The following is a 19,460-nucleotide window of genomic DNA, read 5'->3' on the forward strand; positions in this document are numbered from 1 at the left end:
ATGGAAATATATTTCAGACATAACAGAAGTAGAGATGATGACATCAGAAAGTGCCAGCTGTAGTTAAAAAACAATGAGTAGTCTGGTTTAGTTGTATTATAGGCTATTTTATAGGAAATTTAGATCAGTATCAAACTATTAAATGCCTTCAATGGCAATCTCAAGAGTCTTGAATTTTGTTCTATAAAAAGTGAGAAGCTAATTAAGTTTTTTGAGAAGATAAGTGATATGTTTCAGAACTGTACATTAGAAAAATAATGGGGGGTAGCTAGGTGGTGCACTGGATAGAGCACTGGCCCTGGAGTCAGGAGTACCTGAGTTCAAATTCGACTTCAGACATTTAATAATTAACTAGCTGTGTGGCCTTGGGCAAACCACTTAACCCCATTGCCTTGCTAAAACCTAAAAAAAAACAAAAAAAGAAAAAAAAGAAAAATAATGGTGGGGGGGAGCTTGTAGACAGGGTAATTTGATGGTTTTACAATGGCCTAGGTGAGATATAATGAGGGCCTGAACTAGAACAGTAGTACTGTTGATGCAAAAACTGGAAGGCGAGATAGGACATGGCAACCAAATGAACATGGAGAACTGACTAGAGGCAGAAGTAAAACATGACTGGAGCAGAGGTGACCAAAAATATGGTGATAACATTAACAGGAAGAACAGAATGAATGGTGGATTTTTAAACAGGAATTCCAGGCAAAACAGACTCTACCTGAAGACCTCCAATGATGGGGCATTTCTGTTCTCTCCAGTTACTAAACTTCACAATTTTGCCTGCTACTGGATAGATCTACCCATGGAAGACAGAGGCAGAGGCAGTTATTAAGCTTCTACTCTTGTCTGACTAGTTTCTCTTTATATAAAAGCTATATGGTAAAGAGTCTTTACTCACTTCCTCCTCTAGGTCTGAACCAATATTAATCCAATAAATTGGAGTATACTGAGTATCAGTATGATTTGAATAATGTTGATAAATATTCTAAGATATAAGCCAATCAAAAACATTAAGTGAATTTATTTTTAATGCTAGTTCTTAGGGAAAGACAAAATAATAATATGTAAAAGGAATTCATATGAATCAGGAAGCCTTGATCCTAATCTGAACTCTGTCATTAATTAGTTATTCTGACCACTTCATCTTTCTGTGGCTTTGTTTCTTTATCAGTAACACAAGAAATGAGAACTAGATATCTGGGCAGCTAGAAAGTCTAGTGGATAGAGCACCAGTCCTGGAGTCAGGAGGACCTGAATTCAAATCTGGCCTCAGACTCCTGACTCTTACTAGCTGTGTGACCTTGAGCAAGTCACTTAACCCTGATTGCCTCACAACAAGGGCCACCTCCAATCGTCCTGATTCACATCTGGCCACTGAAACCAGATGGCTGCGGAGAAAAAGTGAGGCTGGTGATTTAGCACAGCATCCCCTCACTCAAATCCAATTCATATGCATGTCCTGGCATCACCTTCCTAATGTCATAAGTCTTCTTTAAGGATGAAAGACAAACATCAATCTATCAATCATTAATTTCTAAGCTATTCTTCCTTTTAGCTTGGCAAAGTCCTATGATTATATTTTGGAATTTATTCAGTTTTCTGAGTAAACATTCTATTAAACTTAAAATGTTGACTCTTATCTATTAATTCTAACTCAAAATAAATCACTGTAAAAATATTTCAAAAAAATTTAAAAATATTTCAAGTATAGTCTCATCAATTTGAACTTAAGAGTTCAAGGGTACATGCTAGTTACTATAAAACATGAATTATTTATCTATCTTTTGGAATTCACACTCTAAAATGGACAATTTGCATGGACAAAGATTTCTGGTAAGTCTATGAACAAATACAGTGACATGGCAGCTATGGAAAAAAGCCCTAATAAAAGAATATACTAATATGTAAATTTGTTGTGCACAAGGTTTTTGGTTATTCACAAAGTTCTCAGAAAATAAAGTAATCTGGAAAAAGTCTGATCTACTTCATCATAATTGCAAAATAGATCCTTATCTTCTAAGTAAGGGGAAAAGAAAGACTTGTGAATTAACTAGGTATTATTAAGACATAAATGCTATCAACTATCAACCACTATGATTCCACAATATTCTTATTTCTTAAAGCTATTTCATAACAAAGGAAATTAGCCTTTAGAGAAAAGACTACTTATGAGAACCAAGGAACTTACATATTCATGACTGTGTGTTCAATAATACATTACCAGTGGGATGGTCTCCAAAAAATGGTCTACAATTAAAAACAGAACAGGAAAAAAATTGAATAGCTTACTCTCTTGTTGGTGAATTAGCTGAGGATTCCTTTTCCGAGACATGAGAGCTTATAGTTTGCAAAATACAATTATTTTCTTCAGCAGATACGGTATCTTTCTCTTGTTCAGTACAGATTAGCTTTAAGGCCTCTATTCCATCTACTTCATCAACCCTGTTCCCCAGATTTGGGTGTAGTCCTGAAGTAGTGATAATTGGATCATCTTCACTCACAGAAACAGTCAGGTCGCTGCTACTGCTTAAACTTTCCCCTTCATGCTCCTGCATGTGTTTGGTGGGCTTCTGATTTTTCAGGTCCTGATGATGATCTATAAGAGTCAATGAATGAGGAGGTTATATTTCACCAACTTCAAGGGAGTTAAGATAATCTGTAGAGAGTTAATTATAGGTAAAAAATAATTTTTCCCAGTATTTTAAATTTCATTTCTGCATATACATGTTTATATATATATATATATATATATATAAATATATATTTTTATAAGGTAAAATGAGGCAACTTTAAAATGGTACAATGAATATTTTCATTTAAATATGCACACTAAAAAATCAAAAGAATACAAATGGCATATTAATAATAGATGAATTGTATATGTAGGTTAGCAAAGTGTTTTACAAACATGATCTTTGATTCTCACAACAACTCATCTGAAGACCTGTGGGCACCTTTCAAAACAGGGAAACTTGAAGGTAAGAGAAATGAAGTGACTTTCACAAAGTCACACAGCTAATTTTTGGTGGTAGATCTAAACTCAGATCTGAGTCCAAGACCGGCACTATATAAATTACATCAAATTGTCTACTTCTTGCCTCTCTCTCTCTCTCTCTCTCTCTCTCTCTCTCTCTCTCTCTCTCTCTCTCTCTCTCTCTTAGGATTTTCCAAGGCAATGGGGTTAAGTGGCTTGCCCAAGGCCACACAGCTGAGTGTCTGAGACTGGATTTGAACTCAGGTGCTCCTGACTCCAGGGCCGGTGCTCTATCCACTGTGCCACCTAGACACCCCCTTCCCTCTCTTCTTAATGACAGATAAACAAAGATAAAGGTTATTCTGCTTCTCATTAAAACCAGGCCAGTGCAAAAAAGAATACCCCCCCCCACACACACACACACACTTCTAACCTGAGAGAGTTTCCAAAGCACAGTGGTTTTCTCCTGTATATGAATTTTCAGAAGCACAATATTCAGGGACAGGTAACAATGGGACAGGCTGATTAACTTTTTCCTCCTTTCTTTCAATATGTTCCTGTGTCACTTTTCCTTCTTTTGATCCCTCTGATCTGTAAAAACTGTCACCCCATAAATCAGTGGTTCTGTTCTCTGGACTTAATCTTTCCTGTAATAGAGAATTGAGTTTCACAGACTTTTTGCTTTCGGGTAAATGACTCTTGCCATTATTTGAGTTGCTTACTATCTCTAAGCAATGAGTTTGTTCAACCTCAGACAATGGCATGGATGTGACTGGCATTTTCTCACCAATCTGGAGAGATGTCTTTCCATCTATTTTGTCAGACTTATTTAAGCACTGTGTATCACTATTCATTTGTACTCCACAGCTGTCTGTCACATTACTTCTCTCTGCTGTCTGTTGGCATGAATGTGGGTCAGAAATTGAAAAGCTCTTTGTGGGCTGGGAAGATTTCCACTGTGTACTGAAATCTCCAGTGCTCGAGATGGCTGACATTTGGCGGTCCATAAAGATTGTTGCTGGATGATACAATCCTCTTGACATGGCTGTCCCTGTGTTAATTCTTGCTGGCTTCACAACTTGCAGCTCCTAAAAGAAGTTTAAATTTAAACACATCTTGTATAAAGTGACTGTGTTTTTTTTTCCAAAAGCAATATCAAAATATACTATAGGAATATTTAAATTAGTAAATGTCACATTAAAAAATGCTACTTCCATTTAAAAAACCCATACAGGAAAATGAAAATATTCTATAAAATTCAACTCTAAAGAAGTCAGTTGCATAAAATAAAAGTATTGGTTAAAAACCATGAAATCTACATTTTCAAAAGCAGAATAGTGACCCAAAATGGTGTTTTGTAATTACAGTATATGTAAAATTGAGTGTCTGCAAAGTCTTAATGGCATTTTAAACTTTAACAGTTTAAATAATAGCTATTATAGCAATAATGATAACAATAATAGTTATTGTTATAATAACTATTTATATTATAGTTATTAGTAATGCTTGAGACTACACTAAGACCTTCAAAATGTCTTGAATCATAAAATTTAATAAGTATTTTTGGAGAACCTGTTTGGTTTATAACAATTATGACTCCTCTTTAAATTGCAAACACTTATACCTTTTGCCTGAACACTTAACAATAATTTATATGTCAACTATTTCGGAAATAATTCTAATGAAATATTTTTTCCCTATAAAAAAATTGAATTACTTGATCAGGGTCATATAGTGAGACAGAAATAGACCTGGAAATAGCAACCATGTCTATGGTTTATGAAGAACCCTTATTTCAAAATAATAAAGAACTTTCATACTTATTTGCTTTAACATTGAAATTAGAAGGGAAAGGTATAGCTATTCTTATTTTATAGATGGAGGAATTGAAAACAAAAGTTATATATGTGAATCAGCAATAATCCCAAGATTAGAACTCTCTTCATGCCAGGATATTTCTTTCTAAAATTCATCCTCATAGTTAAAACTAAAACAAACAATTTTATAACATGAATCAAAAAATTTTAAAAATAATTATAAAAATACAAAGTAAACAAAAAATACTCACAAAATTTGTTACAAAAATATAGGAAAATTCATTCTACTAATTAGTGAAGACCTCATCTTGTCATTATTGAGGGATCTTAACATGATTGCTTCAAATTATGCTAGTCAGTTTGTTAAATATAAACTTTTCATACAAAATGGTTCCAAATGACATAGTACTGAAGAGAACTGGGACAGACTGAGAGGAGGAACAAAAGTCTCAGTGTTCATTCAATATTGAGCAGATCAAGGTAAAATTTGATTCTCAAACTTTTCATAGAATTAATAAGACTTGAATCTGGAAGAGGATATAGAGAGTCACTCAATCAATCTTCCTCCTCCTACCTAACGCCTGTTCACTTTATAGATTAGAAAGATGAGACCAAAAGAGATCAAACAATTTGTGCAAGGTAAAAATAGTATTAAAAAGGAAACCTGGAACCTAGAACCAGATCTTTTGGCTCCAAATCTAATTTACTCTCATTATATCTGTTGATTAAAGGATACATATGCTTTTCCACTTATAATGAAAATCAAACCAATTCACTTTACATAAATTACTGGTTTCTTATGGCAGTATTGTAACAGCTTTTTGCATTTATTGATGATGCAGCAGGATTTACATGACTTTCTTTACTTAGCATCAGGCTATGAATGAAAATGAAGATTTTAGTGTGATTTTGATCATATTAGCGATTAGACAGCCATGTGATAGGAAATACCTCCTAAGCTCCCATATGCTTTGGTTCTCCCTAGCTCTTTCCATTGCAAGGTAGCAGGCATATTCCACTTGCTATGAAATTGCTTAGGATAATCATTCTTAGTCATAATCTGTCATGTAGAGCTTGGATTCATACTCCAGACCAGAGGGAAGGTCAAATTTTTGGTTTCCCTAGGAATCTAAATTTCTTTTGTTCAATTTCACTTTCAAAAGCTAAAAACCACAAATAAATATTCTACATCAAAAGTTCTAATAATACTTTATAAATCTTTCTTTCAAAAACATTTTAGTATTTTTAAATGGATGTTTAAAAATAAGATGATGACAGAAAAGTTCTTAACTTTTATGTCACAGATTCCTTTAGTGAAGCCTATGATTTTTAAAAGCATATAATATATAGGATTACAAGTAAACCAATTACATGGGAATATGGTATAAAAATATTTTAAATACAAATTTAGAGCTCCCAGGTTAAGAATTTCTGCTCTAAAAAATCTTTAATTTTATATTAACACCAGTGACATTTATATAGAGCTTTCTATACATTACTTTTCATCTTAATAAAAACCTTGAGAAATTTCTAATATTCAAGTGGTTCTAAAATAGCCCTGATGTGAGTATTCCCTCCAACAAGGGAAATTACAGTTCATTCATATCTGACCATTTTGTGAACCTCATGTCCATAATTTCCTCACAGAGAGTCCACCCAATCTACTTAAGGCTTTGCTTATGGTCTCTAAATACCAAAAGTATAACAATGAAGCATGCTGTAAGTCCATCAGTTATTCCTCATTCTCGCCATATTACCAACCCATTGTCTTCTTTAAATTAGACATTTATTTGGTTGAAATAACTTATACTACTTCCGATTAAGTTGTCTGTAATATGATGCAGCCCTCAAGACCCCCATAGCCTATTCCATTTTCCTATGAGTGTTTAACTTTTAATTTTTAGAAGCCGAAATATTCTTACAATTCATAATCAAATATTATCTGAGTAATATGATACTAAAAACACAAGCCCAACTTTCAGAGAAAAACGGGGTAATTTGCTACCAGTTCCTCTACTTGGTTTCAATTCCATTATCATTATCCTCATCATGCCCCACTAAGAATAAACTCATCACCAGGAAACATCATTATGTAGGTTGTTTCAGTTTCACTACCTCATCCATACCTTTGTTGACTTCTGCTTCTATGACTGGAAGGCTAGAGGGTCAAGCAAAAAAATCTCCTATTTCTTCTGCTGCTCTGCTTGGTTTCAGCTCCACTACCTTTTCATTATGCTCCCTCACCAGATAACTCTCTGGCACTTCCCCTCCTCTTTTCAGCTTTCTTTTGTATATCCCCCCCCCCCCCACTCCTTTAGATTGTAAACTTCTTAAGAGTAGGGACTTTATTTTTCTTATTTGTAACCCCAGTGCTTAGCATAATTCTTAGCATATAGTAACTGATAAGTAAATGCTTATGGTATCATTATAATTAAAGGAACTACACAAACCAAAGAAAGATAGTGATGATGCTTGTCCTTCATTTCCAAAGAAGACCAAGACACCAGGGAAGTGATGCCATGACAAGGACATGAACTGGATTTGAGTGAGGGGATACTGTACTAAGTCACCTACCACTTTTCTCCTCCAGAGTCATCTGGGTTCAGTAGCTAGATATGAATCAGGACAACTGGAGATGGCCCTGGATGTGAGGCAATCAGGTTAAGTGACTTGTCCAAGGTCACACAGCTAGTAAATCTGAGGTTGGATTAGAACTAAGGTCCTCTTGACTTCAGGGCCAACACTCTACCACTGTGCTATCTAACTGTGTCAAAAAAGAAAATGATAATGGTGGAGGAAGGCCTACAAAGCTTTAATTAGTGCAATACTTATTCTAATGGTCTTTCTCTGGTTTTCTGCCTCTTCTTAACATGTTTATAATAAAAAAAACCCAACAACACAACTATGGAGTCTGAATGCAGAGAAAATCCTGAAAACAGCCAGAAAATTATTCAAATTCCACAGAGTCAAAGTCAAGCTCAAACAAGACCAGCAGCAACAAAAGGAGCAGAAGGCTTGGAATATGATATTCTGGAAGGCAAAACAAGAGTTACAACTAAGAATAACCTGTAAATCTTCACTATAAATCTATCAGGGAAAAAAATAGACACCTAATGAAATAGAGGGCTTTCATCCATTCTTTCTTTTTTTTAAATTTTTTTTTAGGTTTTTGCAAGGCAAATGGGGTTAAGTGGGTTGCCCAAGGCCACACAGCTAGGTAAATATTAAGTGTCTGAGGCTAGATTTGAACTCAGGTACTCCTGACTCCAGGGCCAGTAATCTATCCACTGCACCACTTAGCTGCCTCTCAGCCATTCTTAATGAAAAGATTTGAGATGAATAGAAAAATCTGATTTTCAAATAAAAATCCCAAGAGAAACATTAAAAAAGAGAGAGAAATGAAAGAGAAATCATAAGAAATTCACATAAAAGAAGTACACAAGGAAGACTTTTTAATAGGGAATCAGTGCAGGGGAAAAAATTTGAACCTTCTCATCTAAACTGGTTGAAATTCATCTTACCTTTAAGGAAGTAAGAAAAGAAGGGGCTAAGAGAAGGAGGAGGAGAATGATTAAAGTGGGAGAACAGATTGAAGGAGGGAGTTTACAGAGTCAAATAGATTTTTGAGGAGGGAAGGGTTAAAAAAAAGAGAGGGAGTGAAAGATAAACAGAAGAAAATAGGATAGAGGGAAATACAAAAATATCAGAAATGTATATGAGATGAATTAACCCATAAAACAGAAAATGACAGCAAAATGGACTAGAAGTTAAAATCTAACAATGTGCTGTTTACAAGAAACACATTTGAAGGGGGAGCTAGATAGACAGTGGATAGAGCACTGGCCTTGAAGTTAGGAGGACCTGGGTTCAAATTCGACCTCTGACACTTAATAATTACCTAGTTGTATGGCCCTGGACAAACCATTTAACTCCATTGCCTTGCAAAAACTAAAAAAGAAAAGAAAAAAATAAAGTTCCTTAAAAGTATAGATTAAAAATTATTTGGAATCTAAATAACCATTCTGAAAATAAGTGAGTCAAAGAAAAAAAATCATAGAAATAATCTTTTTTATTTTTAGGTTTTTGCAAGGCAAATGGGGTTAAGTGGCTTGCCCAAGGCCACACAGCTAGGTAATTATTAAGTGTCTGAGGCCAGATTTGAACTCAGGTACTCCTGACTCCAGGGCCGGTGCTCTATCCACTGTGCCACCTAGCCGCCCCAGAAATAATCAATTTTAAGAAAGATAATGACAGTGAAACAACTACCAAATTGTAGGATGTAACCAAAGTATTTCTTAGGGGAAATTTTATACATCAAAAGCACAGCAATAAAAGAAAGAGCAGATCAATGAATTGAGCATGAAGCTTATTAAAAAAATAAATTTAAAATCTTCAATTATATACTAAAATATAAATCCTGAAAAGTCAAAGGAAAGAATAATAAAATTGAACATTATAAAACAACAACACTGAGCTAATAAATAAAATTCAGAGCTGGTTTTATGATATAACAAAAACAACATTAAAATAAATAAACCAATGGTTAATTTAATCTAAAAAAAATTTCAAGCAACAAAAATGAAAAGAGAGAGTGTACCAATATTGCAAAAGAAATTAAAGCAATTATTGAAGGCTATGTTGCCCAATTATTTGTCAGTAAAACATATTATCTAAGTGAAATAGATATTTACAAAAATATAAATTGTACAGATTAACAGAAGGGGAAATAGAATACTTAAATTACAATCTCTCAAAAAAAAAAGAAATTGAACAAGTCATAAAAGAATTCCTGAAAATAAAAATCCAGGACTAAATGGATTTACAAGAGAAATCTATCAAAGAATTAAAGAACTATTTGGAAAAAACAGATAAAGAATCTCACCAAATTTATTCTGTGACACAAATATGTTTTTAATAACTAAACAAGGCAGAGGAAAATTGGAAGAAAATAAAATTTTAAAGCAAATTCCCTAATGAATATTAAATTAAATGGAGTTTTTGATAAAAATGATAAATAGTATTTCCAAAGAAGAGCAAGTATTATCTAAAATGGAGATAAATCAAAAGACTTCCTAATAACTCAGGAGTAAAGCAAGGATGTCTACCAACACCATCATGAACCAATATTGTTCTAGAGATACTAGCTACAGCAATAAGACAAGAAAAAGAAATTGAAGAAATACAAATAGGCAATGAGTAAACAAAACTATTATTCTTTGCAGATGATCTTTTGCTATACTTAGAGAACTAGTTAAAATAGTCTTAAAAAAAACTTTATTGTGGGAGGCTAGGTGGCACAGTGGATAAAGCACCGGCCCTGGAGTCAGGAGTACCTGGGTTCAAATCCGGTCTCAGACACTTAATAATTACCTAGCTGTGTGGCCTTGGGCAAGCCACTTAACCCCACTGCCTTGCAAAAAAAAAAAAATTAAAAAAAACAACCAAAAAAAACTTTATTGCAGGATATGAAATAAATTCAGATAAATTATAGGTGTTTCTATATATTAATAATAAACCCCAGCAGGAACAAAGAAAAAGAGACATTCCATTTAAAATAACTGAAAACAAGTATAAAATACTGCTAAAACACACCTAAGAACTCTATGAAGGCAATAATAAAACACTCTTCACACAAATCTAAATAACTAGAGAAGTACTAATTGCTTATAAATAAGCCAAGCCAATATAAAAAAATGACAATTCTACCTCAATTAATTTACTTATTCAGTGCCATGCCAATCAAACTACCAAAAAATTATAGAGCTAGGAAAAAAATAATGAAATTTATATAAAAACAATAGGTTAAAGAATATGAAGGGAATTGATAAAAAAAAAAGTGAAGGAAGATAATCTAGCAATAAAAGATTTTAAACTATATTATAGGACAGTAATCATCAAAACAATCTGGTACTGAGTTGATGTGGAAAAGATTAAGTATACAACATATTGTACTAAATAACTGTAGTGATCTAGTGTTTAATAAATCCAAAGATCTAAGACATGGGGGTAAGAACTTAAAATTTGACAAAAACCACTGAGAAAATGGAAATGCTGTGATAAAAACTAGGTACCAAATATCAAGATAAAATAAGGGCAAAAATGGGGGGGGTGATGTCATAAGCAAATTAGGGAAATATGGAAAAATTTGCCTCTAAGATCTATGGGTAAGAAAAAAAGCTTTATATAAATAGGAATAATTTTGATTACATAAAATTAAACTTTTTCCCCACAAATGAAACCAACACAGTTAAAATTAGAAAGCAGAAAACTGACAAAAATATTTTATAGCAAATTTCCAAAAAAAAGGCATCATTTTTCAAATATATACACTGATGAACTCTTAAGTGGAAATGGAAACTTTTTTTCATTTTATTTTTGCTTCCTTTTTCCTATCATGGCTAATATGGAAACATTTTGCATGGCTTCAAATGTATAATGGGTATCATACTGCTTGTCTTTTCAGTGGGTAGGGTTAGAGGCTAGAGAGAGAGAGGGAGAGAATTTGGAATTCAAAGTAACAAGAAAATGCTCATTAAATAAATAAATAAATACTTGATAAGGAAAAAATAGCTAGAGGAATAAATAGCTTTTATGGTGAGGCCAAGGCAAAATAATAGAAATCTACCAAATACTACCAAAATTATTTTGCACTTTTAATGTGACACCAATAAAATTACCAAGAAGATACTTTATAGAATTTGATAAAGTAGGAATAAAATTCATTTGGAAAAACAAAAAATCTTGAGCACTAATGGAATTAATGAAAAAGATCTAAAGATGAAGGGAAAATACCATTTCTAGACTTAAGACTATATTATAAAGCAGCAATTATCAAAACCATATGATATTGGTTAAAAAAAATATCTCAATGGATCAGATTGGTAAAAGAGAATCAAACACTAAAATTCAATGACGCAGTATTTGGGAAAGTGAAAAATATCAATTACTTCTAATTTGAAAAAACTGCTGGGAAAATAGGAAAGAAATGTGGGAGAATTTATTTTAACACCTTCTACCACATCACATGCTACCTTTTAAATGAATACATTACCTTAAAATTAAATATAATATAAAAAATCAGAAGAAAAGCAGATCATAAACCTCTCATCATAACTCAGGTATGGGTACCATTAGCATTAATTATCTGAAATAAAAAAAACTGAAGACTAAGCATTTATGATTTAATTTACAAAGCTAGCATTTGTATATCCAGTCAGGTAATTCAACCCCTCAGCTGTCAGAGACAAGGAGTGACTTACAGAGCTGGTTTTTATACAGAAGAGAGGAATAAAAAAAAAAAATTACTGAAATATGTTTTGAAGATAATTCAATTGGATGAGACATGACATCTGACCTAATATGTTTCTCTCTGGCTTTCTTAATTCAACAGTAACATCTAACCATCAAAGAAGGCCTTGCACTTCACAAGTGATGCCTTTGTAACCAGAAAACTCGCTGGGAAAGAAGAATTTGTTTGGATTTAGCAGTCACTTCCCATCTTCAACCTGCTAACCTTAGAACATTCCATTACTCAACTTAACCTCTAGGCTAAAGGGGGGGGAAAAGGTGTGTGTGTGTGGGGGGGGGGGGGGGGCTTATCCACCAAGACTGGAAAGAGGAACTTAACTTTTGATAAACCCCCTTTTTCCAACTGCCAGAGAGGAGAATTTAGTTAAAAAGCCTTATAATCCTATGATTACTTTATTTCTACAAAGGTATGTCTTAGTCTAAATTATCTGCTAAATGGCCTATCTCTTATCAATCTCTCCATTCACTAAATTCATAGGTGACTTAGACTTGGAAAAATTTAAGAGACTAACTATGTTAATATGGCTGGGCTGTTAGGGCTAGCTTTCCCTAAAGAAGGGATTTTGATCCTATCTTCAAACTAAAAATAAATAAAAAATAATCAGTACTAATTTCCCTTTCACACATGATATATTCTTATCTAAACTTGAGATTGTTGGTGCAACTGTGAAATGATAAACATTTTGTAAAATGATTTGGAATTATGCAAATAAAGTGACTAAGATGTTCTTTCCTCTCTGGAATTTTTATGCCACTTCTTTTTTGGATCTCCCCAATCTTTCTGATTATCTTTTTTTAAATCAGCTTTGTTAGTTTTCTAGATGTGGTTGTACCCCAAAGTTCTGTCTAGTTCCCTGTTCCCAATTAACACTCTATATCAATGACCTTAATAGCTCCCATGGGTTTAAATCATTTTCATCTATACTGATGACTCTAAGACATATATCCAGTTTTTGTCTCTCTCCTAAATTCATCATTTGCCAGACACTTCAAATTGAATGTCCTATCTTAAATTTAACACGTCACTCCAAGAGTCAGTCCAGAACTCACTCTTTTCACCCTTCCTGCTCCTCCATCTCAATAAAGATACCTTATTCCAACTTTTCTATTTCTTATCAAGGTCACTAGTATCCCTTCAGTCACCCAAATTTACAATCTAAAGAGTCATCCACAAAACTTCATTTTTCCCCCACTACCTACATCCAAAGTTTCTAAGTCTTTTTAATTCTACTTCAAGGTCATCACTCTTATCTGTCCCCTTTTTCTTCACTTACCCTTAATTCAGGATCTCTTTAGCTCCTACCTGAATGAACCATCATAAAGGCTTGTCTCAAATCTGTACCCTCTCCAACCCAACTTACCCACAGCTGTCAAACTGATATTCCTAAAACAAAGGTCACTGCCTTGTTCTCTAAGTTCCAAAGGCAATCTATGTACTCTAGGATCAATGTCTTTTGACATTTAAAGCCTTCCACAATTTAGCTAGTCCCTACTTTTTCAGATTTATTACATGCTACTCCCCTTTGCTTACTATGACCTGACCATACTGGCCACCTCACCTAAGACTATCTCCCATCTCCATACCATTAAAGATGTCACTCATATCTGGAATATACTACTTCCTCACTCTCACCTTAGAATCTAGTTTCATTTAAAGCTGAGCTCAAGGGCCATGTTCCACACAAGACCTTTCCTCTGATTGTAGGGCCTCCTTCTCAAAATTACCATTTATTTGCTCTGTTTAGATTTATATGGATCCCTAAGATATCCCCTGATAAAATGTAGAGGTAAAGGACTGGTTCCCATTTGCCTTTGTATTCCCAGAACTGAGCACCAGCTGCGCACAATAGGAATGTAATGAATGTTTGACTGGAGGGAAGGCACCATGGGCTAAATGACACAAGAAACACATAACATGCTGTGTCTGTGGACCAGCTCCATATACATTTTTTTTCTTCCATTCCTCCCAGAAAGTATCAGGGAGCTTTTGGCCATCAGCCTATGTTGTTTGTATACCCCACCCAGGTGCCTAACTCTGCAACAAAGATCTTTTCGTGCTGACCTCCTACTGACCTTTCTTAGGGAGGCTCTAGCAAACTCGGGTCAGTCTGGATGCACCAAAGCTAACAGGTAACACAATCTAGGGATACTCATGTTGCCATCATCACCTCTGTCCCAGGTCCATGTTCAACTCCTTAAAAGAGGTTTATAGATTTGGGACCAGCCCTGGGTTGCCCTTTTCTCATCTTCCTTCCACTTTCAGCTTTTATGGAAGGCACCTACAGAGTTGGAGCTTTGGGCCAAGGGGAAAAAAATGGCTGGTTCCAATCTTCTCATTTTTGGAAGGTCTAGTTAGAGATATATAAATATCATTTGAGAAACTGGAAGGGTTGGCCATCTTTTTTTCTCCTGCTTCCACCTTTCCCCAGTAAGGACCCATATCTGCTTGCCACTTTGGCCATGGAATTAACTTAGTTTTCTAAATTGCCTTGTCTAAGATACAGCTCTGGTAATGGTGTGAAGGGAAAATTCGAATTGTAAGAGATTTAAGGCAGGAAGATGGCTTAGAAGAGATTATTACAATCTTCTAGGCAAGAGGTATTAAATGTCTGAACTAGGATGACTTCAGTGGGAGTAGAAAGGAGAAAATAAATTCAAGGAAGCAAAGTCAATAGGATTTAGCAACTGATTATATGTCGGAGTTGAGAAGGAAAGTCAAAAAATAACTTTAGACCTGCCGAAATAATCTACCTTCTTTCCACATTACTTCCTTGCTCAAACATTTCAATGGTTCTCTGCTACCTACAGGATGAAATCTGAAATTTAACATCCTCCAAAACTTTGCTCCAATCTGCCTTTCACATTATTTCTTATAAAACATTTTATGTTCTGGCCAAATTGAACTTCTATCTGCTCCCCAAATCCAAGATGTCATCTTCTGACTGCATTCATTTGTATACTTCTTTATCACTGCCTTTCAGAATTCCTCTGTCCCTTCAAGTTAGCTCAATCACCTTGGGCCAAAGCAGTCTTTTCTGATTTTTCCCCCCATTCAATTACTCACAGAACACATTGAATATTTCAATTCATCATCTTATATCATTATTTTGAATTATATAAATTTATGTTCATTTCATAAGTACATTTTAAGGATAAGGATGGCTTTATTTTTGCAGTTGTATCCCCAGCTCTTAACCATAATGCATATAGAAAATTATCAATAAATGTCTGTTGAAATAAACTTAATAACACTTAGAGTTCAAGGTTAAATGTCTGGAACAGTGATGATACCACAAAAAGAAACCAAAGATTTTAGAAAAGGGGAAGACTTGAGGTAAAAAAAAATGTTGTGCAATTTTAGACATGATGAGTTGAGGTGCTCTGCTAAACATCCAGGTATTTAATAGGCAGGCCTTTGGAAAGAAGTAATAACTAGACATACTGATTTAGGAGTTAGCTACACAAAAGCTCCCAAAGGCGTTCACTGTCATCTCTAACATTGTGCCCCTACTATTATCTTCACTCCTTAAATCTTTTAATTTCTCCCTATCTACTGCTCCAGTCCTGATGCCTATAAACAAACCAAATCTCTCCCATGTCTAAAAAAGTCTTCTTCTGATCCAACCTATCCTTTCTTTTTTTTTAAAGATTTTATTTATTTTGAGTTTTACAACTCTTCCCCTGATCTTACTTCCCCTCCCCCCCAGAGAAGGCAGTCATTCTTTACATTGTTTCCATGATATACATTTATCCAAATTGAATGGGATGAGAGAGAAATCATATCCTTAAGGAAGAAAAATAAAGTATAAGAGATAGCAAGATCAGACAACTAGATATCAGTTTTTTTTTTTTCTAAATTAAAGGTAATAGCCCTTGGTCTTTGTTCAAACTCCACAGTTCTTTCTCTGGACACAGATGGTATTCTCCATTGCAGACAGCCCCAAATTGTCCCTGATTGTTGCACTGATGCAATAAGCAAGTCCATCAAGGTTGATCATTGCCCTCATGTTGTTAGGGTGTATAGTATTTTTCTGGTTCTGCTCCTCTCACTCAGCATCAGTTCATGCAAATCCCTCCAGGCTTTCCTGAATTCTCATCCCTCCTGGTTTCTAATAGAACAATAGTGTTCCATTACATATACCAGTTTGCTAAGCCATTTCCCAATTGAAGGACATTTACTTGATTTCCAATTCTTTGCCACCACAAATAGGGCTGCTATCAATATTTTTGAACAAGTGATGTTTTTATCCTTTTTCATCATCTCTTCAGGATATAGACCCAGTAGTGGTATTGCTGGATCAAAGGGTGTGCACATTTTTGTTTCCCTTTGGGCACAGTTCCAAATTTCTCTCCAGAAAGGTTGGATGAGTTCACAGCTCTACCAACAATGTATTAGTGTCCCAGATTTCCCACAACCCTTCCAACAATGATCATTATCCTTTCTGGTCATATTGGACAGGCTGAGAGGTGTGACATGGTACCTCAGAGAAACTTTAATTTGCACTTCTCTAATAAGTAATGATTTAGAGCAATTTTTTATATGACTATGGATTGCTTTGATCTCCTCATCTGTAAATTACCTTTGCATATCCTTTGACCATTTGGGGGAATGGCTTTTTTTAATTTGACTCAGTTCTCTGTATATTTTAGAAATGAGTCCTTTGTCAGAAACATTAGTCGTAAAGATTGTTTCCCAGTTTATTGGATTTCTTTTGATCTTGGTTACAGTGGTTTTGTCTGTGCAAAAGCTTTTTAATTTAATGTAATCGAAATCATCTAGTTTGTTTTAAGTGATGTTCTCCATCTCTTTCTTAGCCATAATGCTTCGCTTTCCCTAGATCTGTCAGGTAAACTAGTCCTTGATCTTCTAGTTTGCTTATAGCATTGTTTTTTTTTATGTCTAAATCCTGTATCCATTTGGATCTTATCTTGCCAACCACTCCTTTCAACCTTTCTCCCTTCAAATTCTCTGAGAATACTATATGTATTTATTTCTACTCCTCTCCCTTTCTTTAAAATCCTAAGCTATCTGGCATCTCATCTCATCATTCAAATGAAACTTCTCTCCCCAAATTTACCAATCTTTTCATTGTCAAATCCAATGTCTTTTTCTCAATCCAAAGCTTTACTGACCTCTCTACATTATTTGACACTATTGTTCACTTTTCCTCCTGGTTTCTCTCTGTTTTTTTTTTTTTTTGGCTTTTTTTAAACACTGCTTTCTTCTAGTTCTCCTCCTTTCTTATCATCTCTATGGAAATTATCTCCAGATTTTTGTTTTTAGGTTTTTGAAAGGCAATGGGGTTAAGTGGCTTGCCCAAGGCCACACAGCTAGGTAATTATTAAGTATCTGAGACCAGATTTGAACTCAGGTACTCCTGACTCCAGGGCTGGTGCTCTATCCACTGCACCACCTAGCCACCCTATCTCCAGATCTTATAACCAAACTTAGTCCCTATCCTGAGTTCCAGTCCCACATCAGCAATTGTCCTTTTTGTTTTTAATAATCTTGAAGGAGATAACCCACAGGTATCTCAAACTCAACACCCTCCCCCCACAAAAAACCTCACAATCTTTCCCCTAAAACCCTCTCCTCTCCCAAACTTTGCTGCATACACAATTTGTTGCCAAATCTTATTTTTGTTTCTACCTCCACATCTTTTCTCATATATTCAAAGCTGCCATTTGTGTTTAGTATTCAATCTTTATCTAAAAATCTACAGAGCCCTCCTCTTCTTTTCGCAATGATTTCACTGTCTTTCCTCCTCAACTGCTGCCCTCATCCTAGGGAACTTCACCATAAATACTGTAACTCCCTCAAACACTCCAACTTTCTAGATTGCAACTTACTTGTTCTTCTGTGACTAACTCTTCTACCCTACCTCACTTATACTCTTGATCTTGCCATCATCCACAAATGTACTTCTCCACACCTCCTCTATGTAAATGAACTCTGAAATTCACTTATTTGACCACTGTCATTCCTATTTCTTTTTTCTCTCCATTATAACACCAAAACTTCTTTGTCCTCCTATCCATCCACCCCTCAATTCTTTCCCAGCCACTATCCTACACTAATTACACTTTTTCCTCCCTTCTCTATTTTGACCCCTTAGTGAACCAGTTAAATTCTACACTGTCCCCTTCTCTTGAGTCACTAGTCAGTCCCTTTAATCTACTGCCAACCTTATCCTACCAAGTTTCAGACATAGATTACTCCCACTATCCACTGCTTTCAATCCTACTTATGTGCTACAGAACTGAAGCTGGAGAAAAATAAAAAATATGCCAACCAGGTCCACTTGAATTAATGGTATATAATCTCAACTGGGCCCTTAGTGCAGAAGACTATCTTTTTTATTGATTCACTATCTCACTCAACACAGAGTTCTCCTAAATCTTTTCATCCCTTCCTAAAACCTTCCATAGTTCTCGCTTCCCCTACCTGAGAACCCTGACTCATATTTCCCTGGAAAAAATTGAAGCTTTCCACCAAGAGTTCTCTTTTCTCCTGCTCCTCATTTCACAACTGAAAGATCACCTTCTGCGATGATCTCTTCCTTTAGCCTTATCTCAAATGAAAAAGTGGTCCTTTCCCCTACAAGGCAAACCCTTCTGCATACACAAAGATACCTGTCTTTTTCTTATTCTTCTACCATCCTTACTTTCTGTTATCTTCCATCTCTCCCTATCTACTTCTCCACTGATTACAAACATTCCCATGTTTCCTTCCTCCAACTACTCTTACTTGATCCATCCATCCCCACTATTTCTCTCCTAACTTTGTGATAAAACCATCTAAAACAAGTGTCTCCACTTCCTTTCCTCTCACTTACTTCTGGAAGATAGTCTGTCTTCCAACCTTATCATTAAACTGTAACTTCTCTCCCCAAAGTTCCCAAAGATCTTTTAGTTGACATATCGAATGGATTTTTCTCATTTCTCATCCTTCTTGATCTCTTTGCAGTCTCTGATATTGTCAATCATTCTCTTTTCCTCTCTATATAATCTTCTCTCTAGGTTTTTGTGACAACTGTCTATATTTTGGTTCTTCTTCTACCTTCTAACCACTCTTTAGTGTCCTTTGCTGATCTTCATTCTGTCATACTGCTAACCAGGTGGGTCCCCAAAGTTTTGTCCTGAACTCTCTTCTCTACTTCCTTCACACAATTTCACTTGATAATGTCATCAACTCCCATGTATTCAATTATCATCTCTATATTAATGGTTCTCAAATCTACTTATCCAGACCTAATTTCTCTCCTAATCTTCAGACTTATATCTCTAGCAATTTATCATACATCTCAAACTGGATATTCCATAGATATCTAAATACATGTCCAAAATTAAACATTCTCTTCTCC

The 19,460-nt window shown here is 34.9% G+C and overlaps 1 protein-coding gene across 3 annotated transcripts in view; it reads right to left on the bottom strand.

The window, feature by feature from the left end:
- Window positions 1-19,460, bottom strand: part of LOC141504386 (centrosomal protein kizuna-like) — a 163,075-nt gene that overhangs the window by 108,169 nt on the left and 35,446 nt on the right. For all 3 annotated transcript variants that reach the window (XM_074209341.1, XM_074209339.1, XM_074209340.1), the window contains 2 exons: window positions 3,405-4,059; window positions 2,287-2,593 (listed from right to left, as the gene is read on the bottom strand). In XM_074209341.1, the coding sequence (XP_074065442.1) occupies window positions 2,287-2,593; window positions 3,405-4,059 (962 nt within the window). The remainder of the gene's footprint in view (window positions 1-2,286; window positions 2,594-3,404; window positions 4,060-19,460) is intronic.

The sequence above is a fragment of the Macrotis lagotis genome, chromosome 1 (genome assembly GCF_037893015.1).
Source record: "Macrotis lagotis isolate mMagLag1 chromosome 1, bilby.v1.9.chrom.fasta, whole genome shotgun sequence".
In the NCBI taxonomy this organism is placed as follows: Eukaryota; Metazoa; Chordata; class Mammalia; order Peramelemorphia; family Peramelidae; genus Macrotis; species Macrotis lagotis.